The sequence below is a fragment of the Pocillopora verrucosa genome, chromosome 5, assembly GCF_036669915.1.
Source record: "Pocillopora verrucosa isolate sample1 chromosome 5, ASM3666991v2, whole genome shotgun sequence".
NCBI lineage: Eukaryota > Metazoa > Cnidaria > Anthozoa > Scleractinia > Pocilloporidae > Pocillopora > Pocillopora verrucosa.
In genome coordinates this window covers 653,503-679,802 of record NC_089316.1, presented here as the reverse complement: position 1 = coordinate 679,802, position 26,300 = coordinate 653,503, and the positions used below count along the sequence as shown (strand labels likewise).

At 37.1% G+C, this 26,300-nt stretch overlaps 6 protein-coding genes and 1 long non-coding RNA gene across 7 annotated transcripts; 4 read left to right on the top strand and 3 right to left on the bottom strand.

The window, feature by feature from the left end:
• Positions 1-874: 874 nt before the first annotated feature.
• Positions 875-8,145, bottom strand: LOC131790965 (uncharacterized). Its single transcript, XM_059108267.2, has 4 exons — positions 7,582-8,145; positions 6,083-6,251; positions 5,221-5,550; positions 875-2,212 (listed from the first exon to the last, which is right to left on the bottom strand). The coding sequence occupies exons 1-4, from the start codon at positions 7,688-7,690 to the stop codon at positions 1,591-1,593; spliced, it is 1,230 nt and encodes a 409-aa protein (XP_058964250.2). The 5' UTR covers positions 7,691-8,145; the 3' UTR covers positions 875-1,590.
• Positions 3,207-4,540, top strand: LOC131790966 (uncharacterized). The gene has a single exon (XM_059108268.2). It carries the CDS (start codon positions 3,389-3,391, stop codon positions 3,968-3,970), a length of 582 nt encoding a protein of 193 aa, XP_058964251.2. The 5' UTR covers positions 3,207-3,388; the 3' UTR covers positions 3,971-4,540.
• A 202-nt stretch (positions 8,146-8,347) lies between the features above and the next one.
• On the top strand, positions 8,348-11,404 carry LOC131790955 (transmembrane protein 18). Its single transcript, XM_059108252.2, has 5 exons — positions 8,348-8,485; positions 8,602-8,719; positions 8,821-8,875; positions 9,382-9,475; positions 10,194-11,404. The coding sequence occupies exons 1-5, from the start codon at positions 8,405-8,407 to the stop codon at positions 10,293-10,295; spliced, it is 450 nt and encodes a 149-aa protein (XP_058964235.2). The 5' UTR covers positions 8,348-8,404; the 3' UTR covers positions 10,296-11,404.
• On the bottom strand, positions 9,284-12,623 carry LOC131790956 (uncharacterized). The gene is made up of 3 exons (XR_009340742.2): positions 12,495-12,623; positions 10,962-11,024; positions 9,284-10,256 (listed from the first exon to the last, which is right to left on the bottom strand). It is a non-coding gene; the product is annotated as an uncharacterized lncRNA (long non-coding RNA).
• On the top strand, positions 11,837-16,399 carry LOC131790954 (uncharacterized). Its single transcript, XM_059108251.2, has 2 exons — positions 11,837-12,077; positions 13,570-16,399. The coding sequence occupies exon 2, from the start codon at positions 13,572-13,574 to the stop codon at positions 15,462-15,464; it is 1,893 nt and encodes a 630-aa protein (XP_058964234.2). The 5' UTR covers positions 11,837-12,077; positions 13,570-13,571; the 3' UTR covers positions 15,465-16,399.
• LOC131790920 (uncharacterized) lies at positions 16,104-21,760 on the bottom strand. The gene is made up of 10 exons (XM_059108205.2): positions 21,417-21,760; positions 21,253-21,339; positions 20,758-20,832; positions 20,394-20,506; positions 19,597-19,641; positions 19,198-19,288; positions 18,296-18,347; positions 17,775-17,903; positions 16,993-17,150; positions 16,104-16,674 (listed from the first exon to the last, which is right to left on the bottom strand). Exons 1-10 carry the CDS (start codon positions 21,642-21,644, stop codon positions 16,585-16,587), a joined length of 1,068 nt encoding a protein of 355 aa, XP_058964188.1. The 5' UTR covers positions 21,645-21,760; the 3' UTR covers positions 16,104-16,584.
• Positions 21,761-21,847: 87 nt separating this feature from the next.
• Positions 21,848-25,560, top strand: LOC131790953 (MORN repeat-containing protein 2). Its single transcript, XM_059108249.2, has 7 exons — positions 21,848-21,960; positions 22,139-22,183; positions 22,493-22,543; positions 23,224-23,340; positions 23,760-23,794; positions 24,594-24,682; positions 25,354-25,560. Exons 1-7 carry the CDS (start codon positions 21,954-21,956, stop codon positions 25,454-25,456), a joined length of 447 nt encoding a protein of 148 aa, XP_058964232.1. The 5' UTR covers positions 21,848-21,953; the 3' UTR covers positions 25,457-25,560.
• The last annotated feature ends 740 nt before the right edge of the window (positions 25,561-26,300 follow it).

Here is a 26,300-nt window from a genome sequence, read left to right as displayed (position 1 = left end):
GAAATGTACTAACGAATTCGAAACATGAAGTCTCATCTACAGACCTTTTTTACGTTACTCTATACAATTAAATCAATCATAATACGTTTTAGCAAACATCACATAAGTGAAAAGTGCGTGCCTTTTTCACACGCTCATTGGCTTGGTCGGATGTGACTAGCAAGTACTATTCATCTGCGAGAAGCCGAAAAGACAAATTCGCGCGTTAAGAGTTTAATTCCCGACCATTTTCTGGTGAACTGGCATAAAAAATAGATCTTTTTGGTTTTTTGTGGACTGCACCAAATTTATTATTCACCCCAGCATCGGTGAAAATGGGTGGATATTGGCCTCGCTCGTTAAAAACCCACCCCTAATCACTTCCACTTGAGTGAATAGTTACGAGCTGACAGGTAATGAACAAATTAGAGTAAATTATTGCAACCTGTTTCTCGGGGCTGAATTACCTTTTCTATGCGAAATGGCTTTGCTGACAAGTGCACTGCCAACAGAACACATTGTCGTGTTCCATGTTTGCTGTGCATGTTTGCTTTATTATCAAATCGTCATTACGTAGAATTGGTTTTTTTTTACGTGTTTCTTGTCATACTCCTGTAACCAATTTTCGAATTCGCTTCCTACGCAAACATGGATCCGAACCGATGATTTATTCATCGTAGTTACTGCTGTAAGCGCGTTCCAAATTTGGAAGGTGTTCTCTACCATATGGCCCTGTTACATTTCCATGAATCGGTAATCATACGCTTTCACATTTCATTGAGGAAAGGCGAAAGTGTTGCGGTTTCCTCGTTCGTCGACAAATCACATAGATAATTGTAGAATCAACCCTTTACAGCCTAATATCAGTATGCATATTCTCTTTACTGTTCTCTGCACTTTACCTCAGGTGATGAGGAGCATTTTTTAACAACCAAGAGTTTCTTTAGTTGGTGATCATTTCCTTTATTCTCGTGACCTTCATGTGTGAATCACGGATACTATTTTAAGGACGAATATGATTGTAGTCTGGCGTCAACATTTGCTGTATACAGTTTGGAGAAATATCAACTTATTGGTTGCAATGTAAGTTTATAAATAAGTTCTGAAATATTTAAGTGGTTGTAACTGTATTCATTTTTATCGGCATCTGAAGGAAAACACTATTCCATGTGTTGACTTACCATTATTAATTCGTTTAACTGGATGCATCCAGAAATCGGCGATTTTAATATTTAAGGAACCTTTTTTTTAGTGGGCAATAAAAAACATCTGAACTCAAAGATTCACAAAAAATTGATGACGTTAAAAGAAAAAAAAAAAGAAAAAATGGTACGTAAGATTACCTAAAATTATTTTGTGCACTACTTTTGTATAAAATTCTTTCCCAAAACAGAATGGATTTATGATTTCGTGTAAGCTTGAGGTAAATGTCCGCATTCCGAGGTGTCTGATTCGGGAATATCGATTATAAACCAACAGTTCTGGCTTTAAATTACCTGTCAACCTAGAGAAAAGGTATCCCACGTCATCTTACAACTCGTTAAGTGGCCTCATTAAAAATATATAAATAATAACTTATAAAATGAAACGTTGCGGAAGATATATTTCTTTTTATACTTGAGGGGTCGCTTGGCTTTTCTCCTGCAACGGGATCAATTTTCGAGGACGGGGCAGATTTTTTATCAGAGAGTCCTCCGAATTCCCAGTCTGCCGTGTCTCGCTGTCTTCAGCAAACCCCTCGTCCTGTTCTTTAATTTCATGATGTGGTCTCTTATGTTTCTTTTTCTTCTTGTGCCTTAGCCCATCGTGAAAGCTCTCCCCTAGATCTGTTCTAGTGCTCAGACCGTGGTGGACTGGCATCGGTGTTGGAACACGTTCCCTTTCATCTTCTTTCAACTGACCACAGGTCACTGCAGGCGTCAAAGTTGTAGTATTAACTCTGCTTTGCTTAACTCTCTTTTTCCTTCTCCTCTTCAAGTCGCGACTTTCGTTATTTTCAACGTGTTCTTGTTGATCGCTGTGCAGATGGACTCCTCCAATTTTGGGCTCTTTTCGTTTCTCCCTTCTTGAATCTCCGTGAGCGACTGTTATTGATACATCTCCTTGGGCAGTGCTCTCCACCGGAACACGTTCCTCTTTGTGACTGCCTTCGGAAGATTTTGAAATATTTTCACGCAGCTTCTTCGTAGCTTGTTTTCTCCTTTCAGTGGCTATCGCTTTCCGTCTCTTTTCGCTGTCAGGAAATACGAATATAAAGATGATTATGCAAATTCAATGAATGAAATAATGACAACTACACGATTATCATATTAATATTATCGTTCCAGAAAGCCTATGTCTATGAAATTTCGAAATTTAAGGAACTCTGCAATCTTTACTTTAAAAAGAACGATCTCAAAGTTGGAAAATCCACCGAGTTTAAGGCGCTCTTACAGAAGTGTCAAATATTTTCAGCAAAGATCTTGACTTAAGGATTGCCTCAACCTCTTTCAAAATAAAAAAAAAATTACTTAAGCTTTAAAGACCCCATTCCGGATGCGTTAAAATCCCTACTGATATATAATTTTAAATATGCAGGATGTAACTCCTGTTACATTGACCAGAGAGACAACTCGCCAATTTTCCACAAAGGTGAAGGAACATCTATTGACAGACAAAAATTCGTATATGCAGAAGCACTTGCGTCACTTTCCTAGATGTAAAAAAAAAATGTTCGGCTGAGTCCTTCAAATTCTTGACGCAGCCAAAACTACATATTGCCTTGAACAAAGGAAGCATTATAGAGTGGCCGCTTGCGCTCGGTTCGTATGTCATGAACTCAAGCCAAATATTTTCCCGCACAGCCCTCCCAATCGGTCAATAAGAACATATCATTTTTTCGCTTAGACTAACCTTCTACATTTGCGCCCGTGAGCGTGCAAACTATTGTAAAGCTAATTGTCATTTAAAATATTGTCACTTCATTTGAAATGTTATCCCAGTTTTAACGTAACGAGTAACTGTAAAAACAAAGTCAACGGATATAACTGGTAATGGCATGAGTCATGCCAGACATGTCTTAAAGAAGTCTTATCGTGAGTTTGAAGTTTAATTTGATTCCATTAATGTCACAAAGCTTCGGAAGTAAAAAGAACATTATTTTCTTGACGTATTTGCGAATATTAGCCACTGCGACTTCCTCATTATAAAACAAATCATCAATAATGTTATGGAAGAGGTCGTAACGCAACTGTAGGATACAAGCGAATCATGTGAGGTCACGTTTGTCAACATTGCAAACTGGTTCCGCGCTGAGCTTTGGGAAGTTTATCCGCTACATGAGAAGGCTTTCATTTTTCAACGCAAGTCTGATCAAGAACTCTTGTGATCAATACATCTCAGACGCAGACTGAAAATTACCACAGGAAAAATGTCATTCGCAGCATACGTAGAGGGAGAAGAAAATCGTTGCTTTATGGTCTTGCCACGAGGTGGTGGTAGTTTGAAGGGCAGGGTTTTCGTCGTTGACACGATTCACATCTCGTGCAAATCAGATCCATACCGAGGAGGTCGTTTCATGTACGGAGGAATCATAATCTACGGCCGCGAAGGAGAAGGAGATTGGTGCACGGCAAATGGAACACACGGCAAAAGTGGATATGTTGTTATCATGCAAACTGACACCGAAGAATTCAAAGAGCAACAGAAAAAATGGCAGAGCGAACCGGGAAAAGTCCACAGCATCATATACAGAAAAGCTTTCGGAGAATCATGCAAAAAGGTGAACGTGGTCGGTGAAGGATTTGGAATCATGAATGGTGAATTTAAGACCATTTCAGGCGCTTTCAATCCTACTCACGGCGACGATTATCATGATGACAGCTGGGAAATGCATCCACATTCAACAAAGTGCGTGAGAAAAGTGGTCGAATGGTGGAAGAAAGCTGGATATAACTTCCTCGAATGCCAGAATCATTCGGTTAAAAGTCTCTTGTCTTCTGACAATGACTAAAACTATACAGCTGGCACGGAAATTGTCTTAGTTTAACTCATAAGCTTTGATCGCATGAGACACGGATTATTCGTATAGTTATGTTGCTATTTTGTATGACACGATGCGTCTCAAGATCGTCAGTTACTTCCTCATATTGTAAGGGCAAGAAGACATGCTATTCAAGAAACACAAATTTGAGAACAAAGTGTAAAGAGAACTTTAAATAATTATGAAATGTTAGGACCAAAGTTACTCCTACATGTTCAAAGCATACTCTTTAATTTTCTTTAACAATAAAAGAAACAAACCGGAGTATTGTTGCGAACTGAATAATCGAAGCGGTTGCTAAAATAAAATTTCAAATGATAAGTTACGACAATTATGCGTAAAGAAATCGACAAACGAGAAAAAAAATAGAGTTGTACGAGATCCGAGGACAAATGGCTGGTTAACGGTTAAGGACAAAATAAAACGATTGAGGAAAACGATCCGGCACAGTTTAAATGATGAAGCCGAATGAATTTATACGAATGACACAAACAAAAGAAAAACTACGCCAAAAAAAAAAATTAGAACATCGATGAAAAAGCGACAAAAGAAAGAAATACGAATTCTAAATGAATTGCAGTAAAAAGTCAAGTTTCCCTCTCAAAAATATCATTGATAGCAATCAATCACTACATAGCTAGTCATCTTCATTATCCAGCCAGTGATCTAATGTAATTAAGTAAACAATATTTACCCTTGCATGAAATACATGTAAAAGGAATGGCATTTGCAGGTGAGCTGCAATTCCAGTAATCAAAGCAAAGATGTTTGAAAAATTTCAGGCTATGATGGATTTCAAACCCAGGCCTACTGGGTAGTAGTTAGGGTGCTGTGACCAACTAAGCTACAAAGGCACAAGCTTGGAGTGGGGCAAATTTAAGTAGAACTTCTTTTTTTGTAGAGGAATTCACAATGTAATGAGATAAATGACATTTAGACAGACAGATGATCTACATGTAAATAAAATATATAAAACAGGTATGTTGCAAATAAAGCAATTGTAGAATAGAAGCTTGACAAATTCAGGTGACAACAAGATTCAAACCTGTGCCTCTTGCAAACAATCATACAGCGTTTCTACCAAATGAACTTTAAAATCACATGTCTGTTGAAGCCTTAATATTGTGATGCTTCTTTCTGCAATTGCTTTTGTTCATTGGAGCCCATATGCAAAGATCATATCTTTAAAAGTGATATAATTTTCATAGATTGAGACATACCTGGCATTGTGAAGACAACAGGCTACAAGGCACAAGATGGCCAACACAGAAAAGCTTATCGGTATCATTATGTAGTTTAATTTATTATCATTTCTGCCTCCTTCCGACTTGCTGTTCAGTGTGACTGACTTGATTTCAACTCCTACCATAGATGAAAGGTTGTGCTTAAAATCTTGTACAATTTTCAGGAGAGTTGTTCCAGGAACAACACTGCAGCTGTCTTGTCGGAGGTCTCTTCCTTCAGGCAAGGTCACAAACAACTGGATCAAAACATCATTTTTTTCTTGTTTGGGAGATTCAACAAATGCTGCATTTTTGGCGGTAAATTTTCTGAAAATGATAATCAGCTGTTAAGCTATGCTAGCAGGTGAGTGAAAAAATTACTAAGGATTATCCACAAGATGTTGACAGAGAACAGTAATTTTATTCTACTGTCAACAAACCAAATAGCTAATCAAAACACAAGTTTACAACCTCATGAGCCAATGAGTGGCAAAAATAGCAAAGAGACAACTGACTGATTTGTGAGAAACTTATTAACCCTTAAACCCCTAGGAGTGACTAGGATCTATTTTCTCCTTACAATACCACCATTGAATCACACATTAATGTCATGAGAATAAAGGAAATAATCACCAACTAAAGAACTCTCCTTGTCAGCACCTTAGTAAATGTACAGAGTACAGTATGGAGAATATGAATACTGATGTTAGGGTGTTAAGGTGGGTGGTGCAAGTTTTCATGTTATCCTGAATTACTTTTATTGAATTGATCTACAGAGAGGAAAACAGTTGTACTTATTTAATCAACAAAAGTCCCATAATGATTTTTACTTTGGATATCTCCATTTTTCCCAGAATACCTTGAGTCATTCCAGAAATTCAAAGAACACTGGTTGGGATTTTGAGAGCAGTGCAAGTTGACAGCATCCACTGTGCTTTTCTGAAAAAGCAATGTTTTGTTTCCAGTATCCCAATGAGATATGGTAACATTTCCAAATAACAGAGCAACTGTGCTCATTTTGATATCATCTGAAAAATTAAAAATTCAGATCAGTGAGTAAAATTTAAAAGATTTTTACTGCGTTCACTTTAATGTCATCCAAAAAAAATTAAAAATTCATATCAGTAAGTAGAATGTAAAAAAACTGTGTCATAAAATAATTTAAAAACATTTCTATAGAAAGAAGCATATCAAATTGTGGCCACCCAGGAAGGAAGGAATTAACTTATGACTTCTCCTTACAATATTAGTACATTGCCAAGCCTAGTAGTAATGAGAATTAAAAAAACAACAATAACCAGGAGATGATTTCTTATTTAACAAGAAACCCTAAGAACTAAAATCAAAAGTAATAGTTAGGTTGTTGCGTCAGGTGAATTCTTACAAAGAGCTTGCAGGAATTGGAAAACATTTTACTGGATTTGAAATTCATAGGTTCAAGATACTACAACAGGGATAACAATTTTTTTTTCAAATTAAACATTTGGGAAGAAGGGTCAGTTCAAGTGACTACCTGATGACATCTTCTAATTATTGAAAGAAATACATTGAAAAATTTTAATTAGTGGCCTATGCTGATAAAGACAGGCTCCCTAATGATCTTTGCTTTTGAAATCTTTCATCTTGATTGTAACAGGTTGTTATAATTACTTTTCAATTCATAAATATCTCAATCACAACACTTTAAACAAGAATTTGTCGATATTTTTGGCAGAAGTACCATACACCAGTATCTAAGCAATAAGTGCCTTGAGTAGTGTGTGTTTTCTTTTGTTTTCAAATAGATAATTATAGTCAACTGTCACCTATACAAGTCAAAATCCATATATTGTAAGTTAAATTAATGTAATGTCAACACTTTCCATTGAATTTAGTCTGAGAATTGGATCGCGATCAACAGAAATGGTGAGTGAAATATATTCTAGCCAAAGTTAAATGAGGTTACACTGAATTTCAATTTAAAATAGGTTAGTACCTAAAGCTTAATGTAGGAACACACAAAATGAAAAGGACAAGTGTAAAAGAAATAAGGCACCACATGATGATAAGGATGTGTCAACTTGATGAAAATAAGAAGACTTGGAGATCTTCACTGTTTCTAAATTAATTTCAAATGCATGAGTTGTTATCTGTAACTCTTTCTTATATTTACATTTTATCTGTTAATCTAACAAGTTAAGAGAGACGATGTAAGAATAAAAGCGTAAAATTTACGGTAAGAGCCAAAATTAAAAATTTCGTTTTCGAGAAAATCGGAAAACAGATTTGTTTTGACACACGTAAGCACGGAAACAGGACGACCACTCGTGCCTTGATCGAAAGCAATAAATTTTGATCGCTGGAGACAAATAAACTTACCGCACGACTCACTGTTATTGACCACAATAAAAACGAGGGGTAGCGCAGTAGATAGCCACGCTCCGAACTCTCGCGGACTTCGTATAAACATCGTCTTAACCAAAACCATTTAACTTTCCAGAGGCTTCATTTCACAATACGTACCGATCAAACACGAGTTTTAAATTCGATTACACACGCGACAACGAGATGAAGTTAAATTGTTCCTTTCCTATACAACAGCAGAGTAGATTCTTCGAGCGCTTAAAACTTTTTGATCTGGACATTTCCACGATCGATGTAATTTAATTACGCTTGATCACCGTTCCTTGGAAGCATAACAAAGATGGCAAAATAAATTACTTGGCAACAGAAAAGCATTAGCGGCAGCAATATTGAAATGAGAATTATCACTGCAGCAGGAGATTAACTTCCGAAAATAATTGTTTGAAAGACGATCAATAAACAAACAAAGTTGAGAATATTCATGAACGATACATCAATCATGAAGTTAGGAGAACGATACACTGAGGCCAGACCTCTCTTACTGCCGTTTGTTAGTTGCCATTGAACATATAAATGAAATATATTTTAGCTTAAGTACAAGGACAAGTAAGTCAGCTGTTTGGATAAAATATATAATGTATGATCACCTGTATTCTTTACCTCTGCTTTGTTATGTAAATTTATAAATTTAATTTTGAGTCTTCGGCCTGCTGGCTCATGAAATAGCCAGCGGTTGATAACTCAGTCCTAATCTTACTCTTTTACATGTAACGCCTTGAAGAAGTCGTGTTCCTTCTGTACGACGTGTTAACTTATCACAAATTGAAGTCTTAACACGATGAAACAACATTTTTCTCTACATGGTGATAAATGGATCCCCACCAAACAAATTGATAGTATGTGGGAATTTGTCAAAGCTGTGAGTTTATCCCTATTTTGTGAGCTACTTTTATTTTGTCGTAAGCGTTTCGAAGAATGATTTGTTGTGAATGCAGTTATCTAGATTAATCTCGTAATGTTATTCATACTTCTTAGGTAGACTGGACTGAACATTGGTTGATAGGTCTGATCGTTTTCCACACGGCAACATTCCTATGTGTTATTTGCACAAGAAAATACTCTAACTTTCAAATCGTCTTATTCTTGTTGCTATGTAAGTATGAACTAATATCATGTGTTACCCTTTGCCCAAAAGAAATAAAAATTGGTGACTCAGTTACACAGAGTTGATATTTGTCTACATTTTTCCCTCAGTGGGACTGGCATTTGCTTCAGAACAAATCAATACCTTAGGAGCACAACACTGGAGGTAAGCACTGACAATATTCTGATGAATATTTAAAAGAAAGAATTACAAAAACATATATGCCAACTATTCCATATTATCTTGGAGTATCCACATGAATTTTGTGGTCTCCTGTATAGTTTGTTCACACTGATTCCTAAGAGCTAAATCAGCTTTCTTTTCTATAGAAGGGAGGAAATCAAGTAGTTCTTTATTCACTCAAGAATGATAGAGTTTTCTTTTGAAGGATTTCCGTATTTGTTCACTTTGATTTTTATCAATATTTTGTATTTTTTGGGTTCATTTCTATGAACTCCTGGTTGGTGAGGAGAAACTGAGACATATAGGTTAATTGACATATTAAGAGAAGAGTTGGATATAGGAATCTGAAAATGAAAATAAATAAGATATTTATTTAAGCTTTTCCTTGTTTATTCAGGGAAATGAAATGAGTAGAACCCTGTCTTAAACTAACAAAACAATTAGACATTCACAAATTACCATTATTTAATGTATTATTTTTTATATAGGACCTTTGCAAAGGAGCAGTATTTTGATTCAGCTGGTTTGTTCATAACAGTTGTGTATTCAGGTCCAATACTTCTAAACTGCTTTGTTTTGACAGTAAGTACTGGAATAAATTACATTTAATTCTCAAGTTATACAATCAAATAAGAGCCCCTTTAAAGAAATGCCCATCCAGCTGACCAAAATATTTAAGAAACACCCCTTCTTTGAACAGGCACCTTCAACCCCTTGTTTTTATAGAAGAGTGATCATATTTGTTGGATTTTCACATTCATTCCATACTTTTGTCCAGTTTGTAAACACAGTGTTGAAAAAATAGCTGTGAGTACCTACTGTCCCTCTCTGAAAACAAGATGATCAGCTTTGTGCATGATTACATGCTTTATACTGTTATATCATAAATGATATATTACAAGAAATGATCATATCTGGCAACTTCCCTTTCAGTTAATGGTCTCCTGTCATCACCTAAACTCAAAATTGATCTTTCTCAAGTTCCAGCTTTCCTTGATGTTGTTTTAAATGGGCTTTTGTTATAACAAAGTCCCTTTCTTGGTTGCTTCAACAATTTTCCATGTTTAACACATAGGTATTTTGAACAAGCTTTCACAGCTCCTAGGCCTAAGGTGTCTATATAAAGTATTGTTGTTGTTGTTATTTGGTCCGCTCTATATCATCACCAAAACTAAACTCTACCCTGTCTGGGGAGTGGTTGTATAATGCACTCAGCTCAGTATTTTGCCCATTGGACAGAATATACTGTCTTTTTCTGCTTGTCCTTCTTGGCAATGAAACCCTGCTGTTATATTTCAAGGTCTCCTGGCTATGGACAGCATGGAAAATGATGATAGTGGTAAAGAGAGGACAACTTAAAGAACTGAAGAAGAAGGAAAGAGAAGAAAAAAAATCACAATAAGATCAGGAGTATAGAATGCTAATATTAAGTGTTTATATTTATTGAGAAAAAAAGGATTCTCTCTTGCTACTCAGTGATGTTATGGTTCCCACATGGATCCATTGAGGTTTGTTTGAGCAAAGATCGCTTAGGAATTAGGCCGGAGTGGAATCACCTCAATGTCCAATTCTTGAACCAAGTTTCCTCGATCCGTCGTAATCGATTGTTTTTCTCCATGGTTTTGCCTAATCTGTTTTTCTCTCGTTAGGGAGCGAGATCTTTGGCTTGCGTGACAAGAAAGGAATTGACCCAGCGATCTGTAGTCCATTTCATGATCAGGCGTTCGCTCTCCACCCCCCCCCCCCCCCTCTTATTAGAACAGTAGGATGAAATTAGACTTCTACCAGTCTTATTGTCACTTTCAGATTGTAGCTGCATGTAATCTACTGACTTGGTCGGGAAATTTACTGACCTTCGTTTTATTCTTTAAAAATGATTTGGACACTTTGTACAAACTAAATTCCTTTATTAGGAGCGACTTTTGGAAAATAATTAGCTTTCAAGCAGGCCTCCATTTTTAGTGTTACGGTACAAGTGTTTCTTTGCCCGCTAGAAACTTCAAGGCTTTCATTGAAGAGAACTACTGTGAGATCTGCAAAGGGTGTGACTTACAGACCCCTCGCTTACCTCTTTTGCTCAGGCGAAGAAACAGCCGTGTCGCAGGGTCGATGATTGGGGCCTGCTCGCGGGCTAGGAAATAATAAATAAAGGGAACAAATGAGTAAGTTCCGCCTCCTGCTGCAACAACATCGGAAAGTAGTCTTTTTTTTCCATTCAGTGAGTCTGCACTTACTGCACAACCTCTATTTACTGTAAAGCAGAAAATCCCAGTCAACCTAATTAACAGGGTGGGTTCTAAGACCGTCGATTTTAAGACCATTACTCTCTCATTTTTCTGAAAACAAGAAATCGCTGTGCTTGGATAAAATTCAGATTGCAGCTCAAACGCGGCGTTGATCAAAAATTCTCGAGAGATCTGCTGAAAGGACTTCCTCCTCTGTAACAACTGTTGTAAAAGCGTGTCGTATCTTCCTGTGAATAAAAGAAAAAGGTTTTACAGGACCACAGTGCGCGGTGGGTCAGATGTAACTCTTGTCTGGATTCAGATCTAGATTGAATAAGTTATCTCGAAGGATTACGGCACTTGTTCCTTAAAGTCCAATTTGCCTCCCTGGTACAAAATGAACATGGTTTTATCTCACTAGTCATTGCAACACATCTCATAGGAAACGCAGAGTGGAAAAAAAAGACTGATGTACGCCGTTGATTCAAATAATGTTACGGTCTTACCGAGGTGTTTTTATGAATTAGTTTTGGTCTAAGACCATCTCCCAACGATCGATAAGCGTCAATAAAATGTTCCTCATTCTATTCATTATTGTGCATTAATAGGGTGACAGAGAAACACGAGTGAGAAATAGACTTGATGAGAATCAACCCGATTTGTTAGCGTGACTAGAAAAACACCCCGTGATGCTTCATATTGTTCAAACACCCAATCAAAAGCTTCCGTATAGAGAGCTGACTTAAACGATTTTCTTCTGCCACACTAAACCGAAATTCTCAGAAAAACTAATTCCCAAAATTTGAATAGTGTTCAATCTGAGATACCGATGAGGCAAAGAGAATCGAATTCACCGTTTCATTGGTTAAAGAGATAAATCTAGTTTCCAGAGGCTGAACTTCCTTACCGTGACTGCTTCCGCCATAGGTCTACGCGTACGTTGTTGATCTCAAGCGAAGGTAAGCTCGTATATTACCAACAAGTAACAGTTAACTAAAATACATGTAAATTTTCTGGTCAACATTTAAGCGGAACTCCAAGAACAACGAACGTTTCGTTAAACATATTATGTGTCACTTTATCATGTGCGCCATCGAGCGCTTTCCGTAATGTGAAGTCGACCTTCACAGCGACTTTGGTGACGTGGCTGTCTCAGAGGGATTTGTGATCTAGCTGTCATTTAAGTTACATTTGCCTCTCAGTTAATATTATTGGAATAGGAAGTAGTTCCACGAAAAATCGCTGCCTTAGTATAAAAAGGGAGCTATTTTATAGTCAGAACTGATTAAATGTTTGAATGCACCAGTGGTATATCTGTTATTCATTGATTAAATTGATGTTCACCGAGCCTGATCGTATCAGTTACATGTATTTACCTTCTCTATAACGTATCTTGGGGCCAAAGATGAGATGAATTCACTTCCTTATAAAGTCATTGATCTTTCAGATGAAAAAAGGCTCCTTTATGTGAATCAATGTGCTTCTTCATACTTAATCAAACATTGGCTTTTAGTTTCAAAGCACCAGCTGTCCGACAATTCTTAATTTATGCCGGCATGACGCTAGGGTAGCCTCATTGTTACTGTATTCTGAGTTGCTAAGACATTCGGAAAAATAACCATCTTTGCAAAACAACTAGTGTGAACAAATGATCGTAATGAGGTATTGAATATCTTGTTCGTCTTCGGCCATAACTGTAACTGTTTTATTTAAAATTGCGTCACATCATAACAGAGATCATCAACGGTTCATTCCATGTCCACTGTTGATAAACACTTTACGATACAATTTATTTATCTCTTTCGCTTTTTGAATTCCCCGAAATATCCTTTGGTTTATTTTCCACAGTTGTCTAAATTGCGTTTCATCCTTGCCACGATTGCTTCTTCGAGCAAATTTCTCTGTCGCAAAACAATTGAAAATATGGCGACTTAACTTACAATGACTTAACTATTGCTGGTTTGAAGATTGAAAGGAAAATGATTTTAAGTAGAACTTTAGACAAGTGAGGTACAGGCAACTTTTTCCTTCTCGGTCCAAGCCTTGTTTAGGATTATTATTTTCTTAATTTGGCGACAGAGTAACGGAATAACGGAACGAGACCTGGCCAGATAAAATCATGTCCTGTTTTCTGTATTTCATCAACACACAACCCCCAATTCCTTTTATTCGCACTGAGGAAGGGCTAACGCTCGAAAAATTACTTAAAAACTGCTAATGGTAGCTTATTTACATTATCAACTCATTTGATAAAAACAAATTATCTTGTACTCTCAAATGCCTTTCTCCGCTAGCAGTTACTGAAAGCTGACGAAATATTGAGGGGGGTGGGGTGGGTTACCCGTCCTTAATCGCATGGATAGAAATAAGGGAACTTTATTCTATGCTCTGTCGATCGTGGCAACTAGGCCGGTTTTATTAAACCTTTTAACTAAAGCTATTATTTAACAGTGATGGCTGAAGGACGATCAGGAGGTCCCTTTGAAATAGACTACCCAGAAGGTGTCCCGCACAGTCCTTGGAACTTCAACATCTACACCATGTTGACGATAGTTAAACAGACCTGTTTTGGACATGTCAAGGCCAACTTACATCATGTGCTGAATCATCTCATGCCAGGAACAACACAAACGCTTCTGGAACACAGTGAATCCCTTGGGCTGGACAACTGCTTCATAGCAGGTCAAAAATTTGATGGGCAACGGGTTGGAAGCATGCCAGAAGATGTGCCTATCGTCCAACCAATAAGACAACCTATAGACTCGGATGATGATGTTATGAGAGATGTTGGTTTTTCTTTTGAATGTGATTATAATCTCTGTTTTAAGGATATCTCCGCCAGCGAAAATCCTCCGCAGAGAGTTGATTTGAAGTCCCCAGAGGAGCATGTGCAGTTGCAAGTCCTCCCTTCGATGCCTCCTGGTTATGCCCGATTGGCAGTCCCTCCAAATGTGGATTGGGTACCAGGTCTGCAGAGTCTGTGTGTCCAAAATGAAGAAATCACACTCTTATCCTCAGAGCTTCTCATTGAACAGATGTACAACGTGTTAACAATCATCACGGCCATATTAAACGTCCACAGAATGAAGAAACACCACAGCAACGATAAACCATACAACGAAGAAGACTGCATATCCCTTGGGGACTACCTCCAGTACGTGGGACAGGCAGGGCCAGCAGTCCACGTAGTCATGTGCATGGCAGACTTAAGTCCCCAAAAAGGGAGGTGCCTCTTTCTCACAGAGGACGTCAGTTTGTCTGTGCCCTGTAAAGAATGGCCCAGCTGTGCCAAGGAATGGTGCACGAGGGACAGGCCATCACGTTGGCCATCAAAGGAACTTATCAAGAAGGTGATACAGGATGGGTGTCACATTGTGCCAAAGTTTGACGCAGCAGTAAAAAGTTCAGTGACCCCAAGTAACAGTGAAATGGCGGAAGCTGCAGAGGGTAGTAATTTCCCCCAGACCCAATGGAGGTACTCATTCTCGCTGGCAGAAAGAACCCTGATGAACTCCATCACAGACGAGCAGAAGATGTGCTACCTTATTTTTAAGTACCTATTCTCCCGATACATCAAGCTAGATTCAGTGATAACCACCTACACTCCAAAAACTATTTTTCTGTGGGCACTGGAGACCGTGCCTGTCGATCAGTGGACCAAAGCAACGATCGGTGACCGCGTAAAAGACCTCATGGAAGACCTGAGAACCTGCATTAAGAAGAAGCACTGTCCGCATTATTTTATTAGTGGGTCCAACACCCTCCAGCAAATGGACGACAAGAGCCTTAAAGTTACATTACAGAATGGTTTGTCTATGTTGGATGAAGATATGGCGGAGGCACCAGTTTTGGGCTCGGACACGTTTGAAACGACCTCGGATTTCCCCGTCAACTTCATGTTTACATACAAATCGTTCTACCCAATCAACGCCTGGTTGGAATCCCTGAACGCTCAAATGATGGCGAATCTTGATGCACCTAGTAAAGTTCCCTCTGAACAGATCCTGGCAGATTTCATGGACAGCTCGAAAACTCACCCACTAGCGATGTCAGAGATTTTAAAATATCTTGTTCTATCGGACGAGATTTACAGTCAGCCTCTACCCGTTCCAGAGTTCCTCCTGAACCACGAGAAGGTTACACAGCTGATCAAATTCTTGGAAAAATCCATCACAACACCAGAAAAGTACAAAGAAAGCATGGCAGAACTTAACGTTGAGATAAAGTTTCTACACTTGCAGTTCAGAATAATCGACGAGCTTCAACAGTTTTTCACAGAAAACCCAAATGTTGCCTTCAGCTTTGAGTCAAGCTCAGACGAAGGCGGGTCCGAGGGGGATGAGTAACCTCACGTTAATCATTTCCACTTTGAGATAAACGAGGACGTACCCGCAATTTGTTTTTTTTTTCTGGAAACTCTGAATGTTTTTGCCGTATAATGGATAATATACTAACTATCAACTCATAGCGAGTGGTTAAAATGGACCCTCGGGGAAACCTATACACTATAATCGCACTGAAAATATTTCTGGCTGTGGTGGCGCCTTAACCTTCTTCACTGAAGTAAACTGCAAAATTCGATGAATATTAATGATAAGCTGAGATATCTTAATTCATGTTTTATTCCAATTTTTCCCTTGCTAAGAGAATTTGTGAAGGGAAATTTTTACTTCATGATGATCGACAATGGGAGAGTGTAGCTTGGTTACCAGACGTTTTCTCTTGCATCGTAATCCGCGCAGAGCCTGAGAGATGGGTCTCTTTCGATGAGTACACAGGTCATATTAGGTAGAGGTTTGATGAAAGCGATACCCTACATGAAGCCCGTATCCGCTAAGCCTCTCCATCTTAGATAGAAACACCGACGGAAATTAACCACAGGGGGGATGTACTGTCTGTAAAATACATAGGGTCCGTAGAATCTGCAAGGTAGGGGTGCGACTTTTAAAAGCTGTGGCAAGGAAAAGAAAAACTCTAATGTCACGCATATTAAGGCTAATTTATTAATTCGATTGATTAGTTAACAATTTAGTTAAGAAAAGTATTTAGGAACTGTGCTTATCTACAGACATGTAAAGAAGATCCCTACGCCAGGACATGCGTTAAGCTCTCGCTTTGTGGAAAGGAATGGAAAAGTAGGTGCAGAAAATAAAAATAACTTCAGATGGTGACTGTGTTGTACCCCTGATCATTGTGCGTAGTTTTCTGTATGATTAGTGTCTTTAACACCACAATTTCCAAAAGGGAAACAGCATAACTTAACAGCAACCTTAAATATTAATTGCTTCTTAAAAAATACAAAGCAGTAGCTTGAATTTTTATCAGTTGGTATTAAATAACCAAATGGACAATTTGAATATCTGCTTGTTTCAGGTATGAAGTCTTCACTTCACGAACCCAGGGTTTTCAGCTCTAATTTGTTATCATTAAAGGCAATTACTCTAAGGATAAACGCATGTCGCCTTGTTATCTCCAGGGGAGTTGAAGTCCTTGGCCATACAAGAAGGCCTTGGTTATTTCATAAGTTACAAACTGGATTCCAACAAGTGGGGCAACCTGTTGAAAGACACAAACAACATAATAAATAGTGATACCAATCATTTTTCTGAACTATTCACACAATGGTCGATCAGGTGGTCTGGTTGAGAGTAGTCCTGAAATGTTGTCAGTGAGTGACACAGATCGCTGTTTCAACAACCTGGGTGGAAGTAATCATCAGAGTTTAGTGAGGAGTTTGTGAGTGAAATTGATTGGTTGAGATGATTTCAGTTGTAAGACTAAACTGAGCAGCAAACCACTACCAAGAATTCCAAGGAGTAATCCTCCCCCTCTCTTACTATTGAGGATTTTATGATGGTGACTTTCAAGTGTTACCTTGAGCAGATTGGGCCACATTCCTTTGTATAAACCTTTTACTCCTTCCACTTGAACAATGGTTGTGAATGCATGTTTAGTAGAGGTGTACGCAAACAGGTCCCCACTGATCCCTTTCATTTGCATTCGTCTTCTCACCACATCTAAAGGATAAGTTACTGAAAACAAACATAATTGAAGTAAAGGAATCAGAAAACTGGTTTAGATGCCTACTTTGAGAAATACCCAACTGACCAGCCTGGGAAAAATACAGGGTTACCTGGTTTGAGAAATACCTAACTTAAATAAAATTTAGATTCCCAGTCTGTTTTAAACTTCTCTATTCTCCGCCATTATGTTCCTTCTTTGCTCATAATTACACAATTTGTTTTTTTATATCTTGCCAAAAAAATACTTTCTGGTCTTTTTCGAGAGTGGAAGGGTTAACCCATTAACTCTGATGATTGACAAAGATAGAATTCCTCCTTACACCATCAAAACAAAAACAAGCAAATAAATCATGAGAATGGAGAAAAATATAATTTAGGGGGATTATTAGTTGATCCAATACCAAATTCTCAAATCTAAAACATCATAAGAATTGTATGGGAGAAAGAAAGGAGGATTACTAATGAGACCTTGAGAGTGGAGGGTCTAAGATGCATTATTGTGTACATGTACAGTATGTCTTTGATTAACTGACAAAAATGGCATGACTCTAGTTAAAGTAATTACAAAACATGTTTCATCAGCTTGAGAACAAAATTCTACATTGAATTAAGGTTAGTTACAGCGATACTCACCAGTTTGAGAAATACCTCCTGCTAGTCCACCACAAATGAGACGAACCACAACAGGTAATTCCCTATCTTTGTCCATTCTTTTCAGCTCTGCTCCCCGTGCTCTCACAATTAAATGCCCCAGGACAAAATCTAAAATGAAAAATAACAAAATGACTCATTCATCACCAATAAAGAAATTTGGTCTTAGTTTCATTACAACCATGGGGCTAAGAAAAAACTGGGAATGAAAGGGTCTGAGGTTTGATACCTCACAAAGACAAAGGACTCTGATGTTTTTACCACACACCCATGTTAAGTTGATGGTATAAAAATTTTTGCTTCTGTTCTTTCATGAGCTTAAAAGTTATTATCTTTCTTATGATATCCTGCTACATTAGCTAATGATTCATAACCAAAGATATAACCTATATATGAAAAGAGTATGTAGTTCAGGCTTTCTGAGTCTTAGTGCCATTAACTTATTGTGCTGATGTTACAAAACCTTCAGAGTTACAATAGAAACAAGATAGGTGAAACAGTACCTTTCAAAGTTTCATAAACAGCAAAATTCAAGCCTATGTAGGGAGCAATTCCCTGCAAAAATGATTGCAAAACTGTGGTATTATCAAGGAGGTAAGTTTCTAGAGAAACTGTTGTGCAGCATCGGTGGGAGAGTATAGTAGGATAATTTAGTATTATCAACTGAGTTGATATCGCAATTTGGCCACCAAGCTGACCTTTTGAACATTAGCCCTTTGTCAGAGCCATCGATGACAAATAAATAAGGTTTTGTGTTAACTTGAATGTGCCATCACCTACAATCAGTGTCACACGCAGCAAAATTTAGAAGGTCAATGGGGAAAAAAATTAAGGCAGCCGAGTCACACTGGCTGTATCATTAGTGAAAATCGATTTTGGTTTTGAGCTGATAAAGAAAAAAAAATTGACTGCATAATGGACCTTTATATTGTTAAATATGTATTGAGTGAAATTAGATATACAAGAATATGAAGAGCTGACTTCACAACTGTTTCTCTACAGAATTATTACTTAATAGTCTTTATTACCCATATGTTATTATTTGACCAATTATCTCTAACTTCCTGCCGTGCCCGCTATTTAAAGTCTAAACAGTCTTGGCATTTGTATCTTTATTCTATAAGCAAAAGAAATTTGTGGCCAACATTGTCCTCACCCTGTAGATTATAAACTATTATTTTGCTTCACCCTAATATTGTATGCTTTTAAACTCAACTTTTAAACTCTTTCCCATGGCCAATTTACATTTTCAATTCAGTTGATACTAAATTACTCTTAGTATTATAGGCAGTACATGTTTGTGTGTCATAACTGAAACAAGTGCATATTGTAATAGTTACAAAGCATAGTCACTGTGCAAAATCTTGCATAATTATTTTACATCGAGGTGTTTATTATACAATACCATGACTGTTGGAGGAAGTCCTTTGTAAAGACAACCACTGATAAGTCCTCCTTCATCTTTCAGAATTGTTTGAAATGCATGTAAAATATTCCTGTAAGATCATGTCATAAATAAATAGACAGATAAATATATAAATAAATCATTGAATTCACCTTGTCTATAATCAGTATAAATGATACACCAGTTTCATCCTAAAAGTGGACTCGCATCTAATTTCTCCTTACAATATCTCCCTGAATCAAACAACATGGTCACAAGAATAAAGGAAAAGATCACCAACTACAGATGCTCTACAAGTTCTCCTTATCTACACCTTAGGAAATGTATAGGGAACAGTTTGGAGAATATGCATACTGATGTTAAGGTGTACACTATGGTTTAAGAAAGGATTTTTAATACCTGTATCTTCTCTCTGCCCCTTCACATTGTGCTGCAAGTCTTGTTCTGTGAAGAGACAGTCCATAGACTTTTTAAAAATACTAAATACTAATCACCAATATAAAGTGAGAAATGTCGCTGAGTTGCAACCCAGGGTAGAGTCATTGTGTTGTGTTTTCGGGCAGTTAATTTCTCTACATGGGTACCAGGCTTCCAATACTGCCAAGGAAATCTAACAAAATATTGCTCTCAAACCCTGTAATTCTCATGAGTTACTGAGACAGAATTTCTTCTAACAATATCAATACAATAACAAGCAGACAAGTGCTTAGAAAGGAGAAAAATATCAATTTGGGAAATTTTATTTGATCCAATACCAAATTATCCAAACTAACATCAAAAGAACTGTATGGCAGACAGTAAGGATGATTACTAATGACATCTGGAAGTGAAGGCATTAACTTGGGCCAAATTAGTACCCTAGCCAGACAGAATTTCAATATTCCAAGTTGCTTCACAGGGATGGATCTAGAGGAAGGTGCAGGGGTACACCTCCCCTCCTCCCTTGAGGTAATGTTCAGCTTACTGATATGACTGGTATTCTTCGAAAACAATTGTTTGCATCACCTGTCAGTTACATCATTCCTGAGTGGTACACCCCTTCCTGGGAAAATTCCTGGATCCACTTTCTACTTCTAGCCTCCCACATACAGTTATGTAGTTTAATCATTCTTGAATGCAGGATTAATATAATCAAAGTTTGCTAAACTTGGAAAGTTATGTTACTGAATATAACAATAGAACAGGCAGTAAGTTACCTTACAAGATCGAGAGGATAAGTTGCAATAACAGATGTTGTCCCAGCCAAACCTCCAGCAACTAGTCGCCGCAAAGGAGTTTGGTTTTGAAGATCTTCTGAAACCTTCAGAAGCTGAAAATGTAATAAAATAATACTTAAAAATTGGTGCTAAGAAGACAAGCTGTTGTAGGAAAATAGGAAGTACCAAAGAGATTGAAATGTCCTATCCATGTTTTCCAAAAGATGTCAAATTATGCTTTTTAAATATCTATACTCCCCATTTTCATATATCAGTAATCCTTCCATTTTAATTGACTTATTGCTTTATATTTAAAGTACATAAACCTCCCAAGATGTAATCAATAAATGTTTGATTACAATACCTTCTTGAATTCTTCATATGAAGCAAATTGCACTGCTGAGTACGGAATAATTCTAAGAACATTTGTTCCATTACCCTATAGAGAGAGACTGCAAATGAGTACAGTATAACTGGAAGTTTATATGATTATATAAATTTGATGATTGAGACAACTCATGATAAACTGGATTCTTATCTTTAAATAGAGATACAGTTTTTGCAAACAGATTCTGAAGAATATAATGAATTAATATCAAGAATATCACCTTCACATGACCTGTCCCTCTCTCCCTATACTCTCTCTCCTCACCCCATTCCCTGACAAAATCTTCCCTTTGTTGCTTTAAGACATATTTATTACTAGGCAAGGGAGCATGAGCACCCCCCCATAGGATGGGGTGAGGAGGGGGTAGACACATGATTTTTCCCAGAATACCATCAGCCTCTAAATTTGTTTTTTTAAAAATAGATATTGATATAAGTTTTTTTTATAGCTATTGATATAAATTATGATCACCTTAAAATAACCCTTTACCCCTTCCTCTCTTCCTATTTTGATCAAAGTTGCACCAACGCCTGAAAATTTTGGATCCTTAACTTGAATCTGAAAAGGAAATAATTCAGATAGATATGAGCATACTTTTACTCTAAACTATCTCGTTGTAGTGAATTGAAGCCAACCTGTAGAAGAATTTTCACTCTTTCTAAAGGCGAAACACAAGTTCGTGACAAAGCGCCTGCAACTCCTCCAGATACGACATGTTTGACTTGTTTGCCACCGGGAAAAATTGGCTTGGCCGGCTCAACATCAACTTCTCGCTCGAGTCCTTCTTTGACTGCCAGGAATTTTGATTGCGTAAACCCATGAACATCTTTATCATGCTCCTGGGCTGAATCCTTTAGAACCATATTTTACTACGATGAATTGCATCTTCGTTCGTGGATTTTAAAATTCTGGGAAGTCTACCTTAGCCATCGTGACTGAAGGCTCGATTCGTTCTCGAATGACGAAATGGAAGTAAAAAATCTCCTTACTTTCTTTTGACCAATCAAAAAAAGTGATAATTCTGATACTTTGGGCCAATCACAAAGGGTGATAGGAAAACTCCCGTGATGCATTGTTAGTTTCATCGCTATGGAGGTAAATTTGCAGTTGTTGTGAGGGTAGAGTGACATTGATTAAGATATATCAACTTGTCGGCAAAAACAGGGGAAATTATGCCAGGTAACCTTAAAATTACAACAGTTTATATCTGTTTCTTAGCAAAATATCCCTGCTACCATCTGAAGGAAGGTTTCTGCAGGAATATCTTCGATCGAGACTTGCACTTACACTGACAGTACGAGATACTTAATATTGTTGTCCTGTTTTGTTTTAATTTTCTGGCGTTTGTATTTAATAGCTGCTTCCAAGAAGACAGAGAAAAAAGGAGGGAAGGCGGATGCTGGTAAAGATCAAGTTGCACATGTTAAGCGATTGTTTGTTTGTGTGCATATGAAGTTCTAGAAAGTCATTCACACAACAAGCATATTCCTGAACATTGTGTCATTTAAGCTGTAGACTAGAGTAATTTTTTCTGATATCTTAGTAATAGTTATCTTAAAGATATAGCTACATTAATATCTTTTATCAGTAATCTTATATTGTCTCCTGTTCAGGGTTCATATTCTTTTAATTTATTGCAATTTCTTTTCAAGAGTTTACCAATGTTTCAAATTTTCAATATAGCTATTGTTTTGCTTTTTTTCAATCTTAGGTGCAACGATACTAAGTGGTGTATACATGTTTCCCAATGGAGATAAATATGGTGAGCACCATACCTGGTTATCTCATGCTAAAGAGCTGTGGACTGTTGAGGAAGGGGTTTGAGCCCCAGACCGAGCCAAAACTTAAGGTTTCTATATTACTGGGGAGAATGTGCCTCCTTTATACTATGACATCTGCCAATGGTTAGACAATTTTGTCTTATCATTGGATTAGGAAAATAAACCACAGACCTGGTCTCTTGCATTTTCTCTTTACTGGTTAGCAGGAGACGTTAATAATAATAATAATAATAATAATAATAATAATAATAATTATAATAATAATAATACAAGAATTCATATAGTGCCCTTTTCTGTGAGCTCATGAGGCATGCTTTTCTCTCAAAGAGAAATATAGGCCCTCATTTAAACCAGATTTAAAGTTGAACTGGACAAGCCTGTCTAAATATCAAAAATAAATAAATAAATATAAATTAAAGTAAGTTCTATGGAATAGTCAAGACTGATAATCAGATATAGGGACACAGCTTTGATCAGGAAAATATACCAAACTGAAATGGCATCTTGGTGTTATCATATTTTTTAACACTGTGTGCTCCCAGATTGCTTTGTTTACCTCAGTTACTTTCTCGCAAATGTCTCGTTACCTGTCAATATCGACACCTTTCCTTGAAACCCTAGCGGGTTTCAATTTGGCAAATAAAATTGGCTTCCTTTGTAGATGGTGAATACATCCAGGCAGATGAAGGCTTATTGCGTCAAGGTTATGGTACCCATACAACAGTTGATGGACTTAGTTATTATGGTAACTGGAGTGGAGACAAGATGAATGGACAAGGTGAGTTCTGAAGGAGTGAAGACCTGATTTTGTATTCTAAGATCATTCGTTGTTTTCTATGGTCATGTTAAACCTTTCAATCCTAAGATCTCATTTTTTATTTTATTTAGTAGTTCTCCTCACTGTCTACCAAACAATCCTACGATGGTTATTTGAGAATTTGATATTAGATCAATTACTAACTTCTTAATTGATATTTTTCTTTGTTTTCATCACTTGCCCATTTGATACTGTGTTAATATTTTAAGGAAAAATTCTGCAATGGTCACTCATTGGAGTCAAAGGATAAAAGTTTTCTTAATGATGTTATTTACTGAAATAAGCAAACAAAACAAGGAAATTTGTCTGCTAATTCTTTATTCAAGATTGCTTCTCCATCTTCCTATGAACACAGAATAGACTGTTGTCTTATTTTTTAGGGAAACTTCTTCATCCATCAGGAGCCATATACGAGGTATTAAAACATCTTATTTACCATCATCATGTCTTGTTTGTTTGTTTGGTTTTTTTTTTACCACAAATGATTGGTGGCTTAGAGGTTAACTCTTTACGCCCTTACATCAGTATACTTATTCTCCATACTGTTTTCTGAATATTTCCTGAGGTTCTGACATGGAGAATTTGTTAAATAATCAAGAGCTTCTTGAATTGGTGATCATTTCTTATATTCTCATGACCTCACTGTTTGATTTAGGGTTGATATTGTAAGGAGAAATTAGAAGCCAATCACTCCAAAGGGTCAAAGGGTTAATGCCATAGCTTGTATTAAATTCTTATTGTTAACATTCTGCAATTTATTCAAGGGCAGTGTTTATTTGATGGTGGGGTTTCTATCAAAAGAATTTTTCCAGGTTCCAGCATTATTATTCAATATTGTGCATCATGTAAACTGGTTCAAAGCTTGAATGTTTAGCTGTGTTTTTTGTATAAATTTCCAAGTATTTGTTTGGTTACTGCATGAGTCATGCCACACTTGATATTCTATTTTTTCATAGCCCGTGAAATGAATAAATGTTGTATTTTCCAGGTCGAGTGCAGCCTAAAGCAGAGGGTGGCATTTATAGATAGTTTTTCTCACAATCATACTGCATTATTAACTTCATTGAGAATAATGTAAATTCAAGGCCAACATTTAATGAATACATTTCCATACACTGAGCAATAATAGAACTGTTCCAATTGGGTAAGTTTACCTGTAATGAATTGCAGGTATTATTTTGTTATATAAGATGTAAATTTTCTCTCACTCACAGGGAGAATTTGTCAACAACATGTTCCATGGATTTGGAAAGTACACTTGGCCTGATGGATCATATTATGAGGGGAACTTCAACGAGAACAAGTAAGCCTTCCAAAAGTGATTGGGATTAGATAATTATCTGGGTGTCTCCCAAACTAAATAGGCCAACTTTGATTTTTTTGAGTTACGGCATGAAACAATTGATACATGTAGTCAGAGGAGCCCTCAGGAAAAAGCCCACAAATATTATACACTTAATGTATGGTTCCGAGAGAAACAGTTGGTTTTATTTTCCTGAGAGTCTCAGAAAACATCGGGTCTCTCTGGAAAACAAAACAAACTAGTTTCCCATTTGACCATACATTAAGTGCTTTAATGGCAAAAACATGCTGTTGTATTTGGCTTGTGGGCAACAACTGTGTAATTATATCCTTCTTGGATCATACATTTGAATTTTATCAGGGGCATGTGACCAAGAATCAACCAATCACAGTGCTAGTTTTGTTGAGTGAAAGTCTAGGTCTATAACAATGTCATTTATTTGCTTGGAGTTTTGTGCTTTTTTTTTTTTTTTTATTTTCTGGTTTTAAAATGTAAAAATTGGGTAATAGTAGATACATGTGTAAACTTGCCCATTACATGTTATCTGGTCAGCCAGGAGCTAAAATGTCATGGGATAGCATCTTCAGATTTCATGAACATTTTGGTACCTTTACCTCAAAATTTCTGCAGACATTTTCTAATGTTGCATGTTGTTGTTTTTTCTGTTACAGACTTGAAGGTCAGGGAACATTTACGGATGTAAAATCGCAAGTGTGGTATGGAAAATTCACACACAAGGCTGCTCCTGGGCTCAAGTTTAAACTGTGCATGTAGAATATCTCACAAATTTTGACGCTGCAAGATGTAAATTTATATATATTATACCTGTACTTGACTGTAAATATTCATTCATGGCAATAAATGATGTTTTAGTTTACTTTTGAAATTGACTCTGCTGTCAATTGAATGAACAAATTTACAACATGAAAGTGTAACCGGCATGAAGCAATTCAGATTCAAATTTTCTTCTCGTTATTTAACCCCTTCTCCAACTTTCATGATTTCATCCCCAGTATTTGAAAACATGTGTTCCTGGTGGGTTGTTAATACTCATTACATATTTACTTTGTGCAAGAAAACATTGTAATCACCCAGGCGTATGATTTAACGCAGATATTTCAATCCATAGCCAGAGGGCAGTAGTCAAACAATTAGGATCTTCCACCAAAATAGATGTTGGTGTGGTTCTTTATGGTACTGAGCAATGTCCCTATCATTACTCAATTTTCTGACATGCGTAAGCTCTTGGCCAAACATATGATAGAGAGTGATTACCACTAACACTCTCAAAAGGCTAATCGAGAGTGTAGGGGCCAGAGACTTTAAAGAGGATTTAACATTTTTCACTTTGAATTCAGATTGGAGAGTTGTACCTTATCAGGCCTTGTCGCAGTCAGCCGATTCTCAGTAGTATGTCACGTAATGCTCCGTGACACCTAAGAGAACGGTTGCGAGAGAGCCATAATCTTTCTTCTTGCCCTGTCTCCTAGAACTATATGCTTTCTTGGAAATCCAATTTTTAACATTTTGAACAAAGTCTCATCGCCTCGATCCTTTTGTTTGACTATATCGGTCGGATTGGAGTGACCAAGTCCTTGATGGCGTTTTGCACCGACAG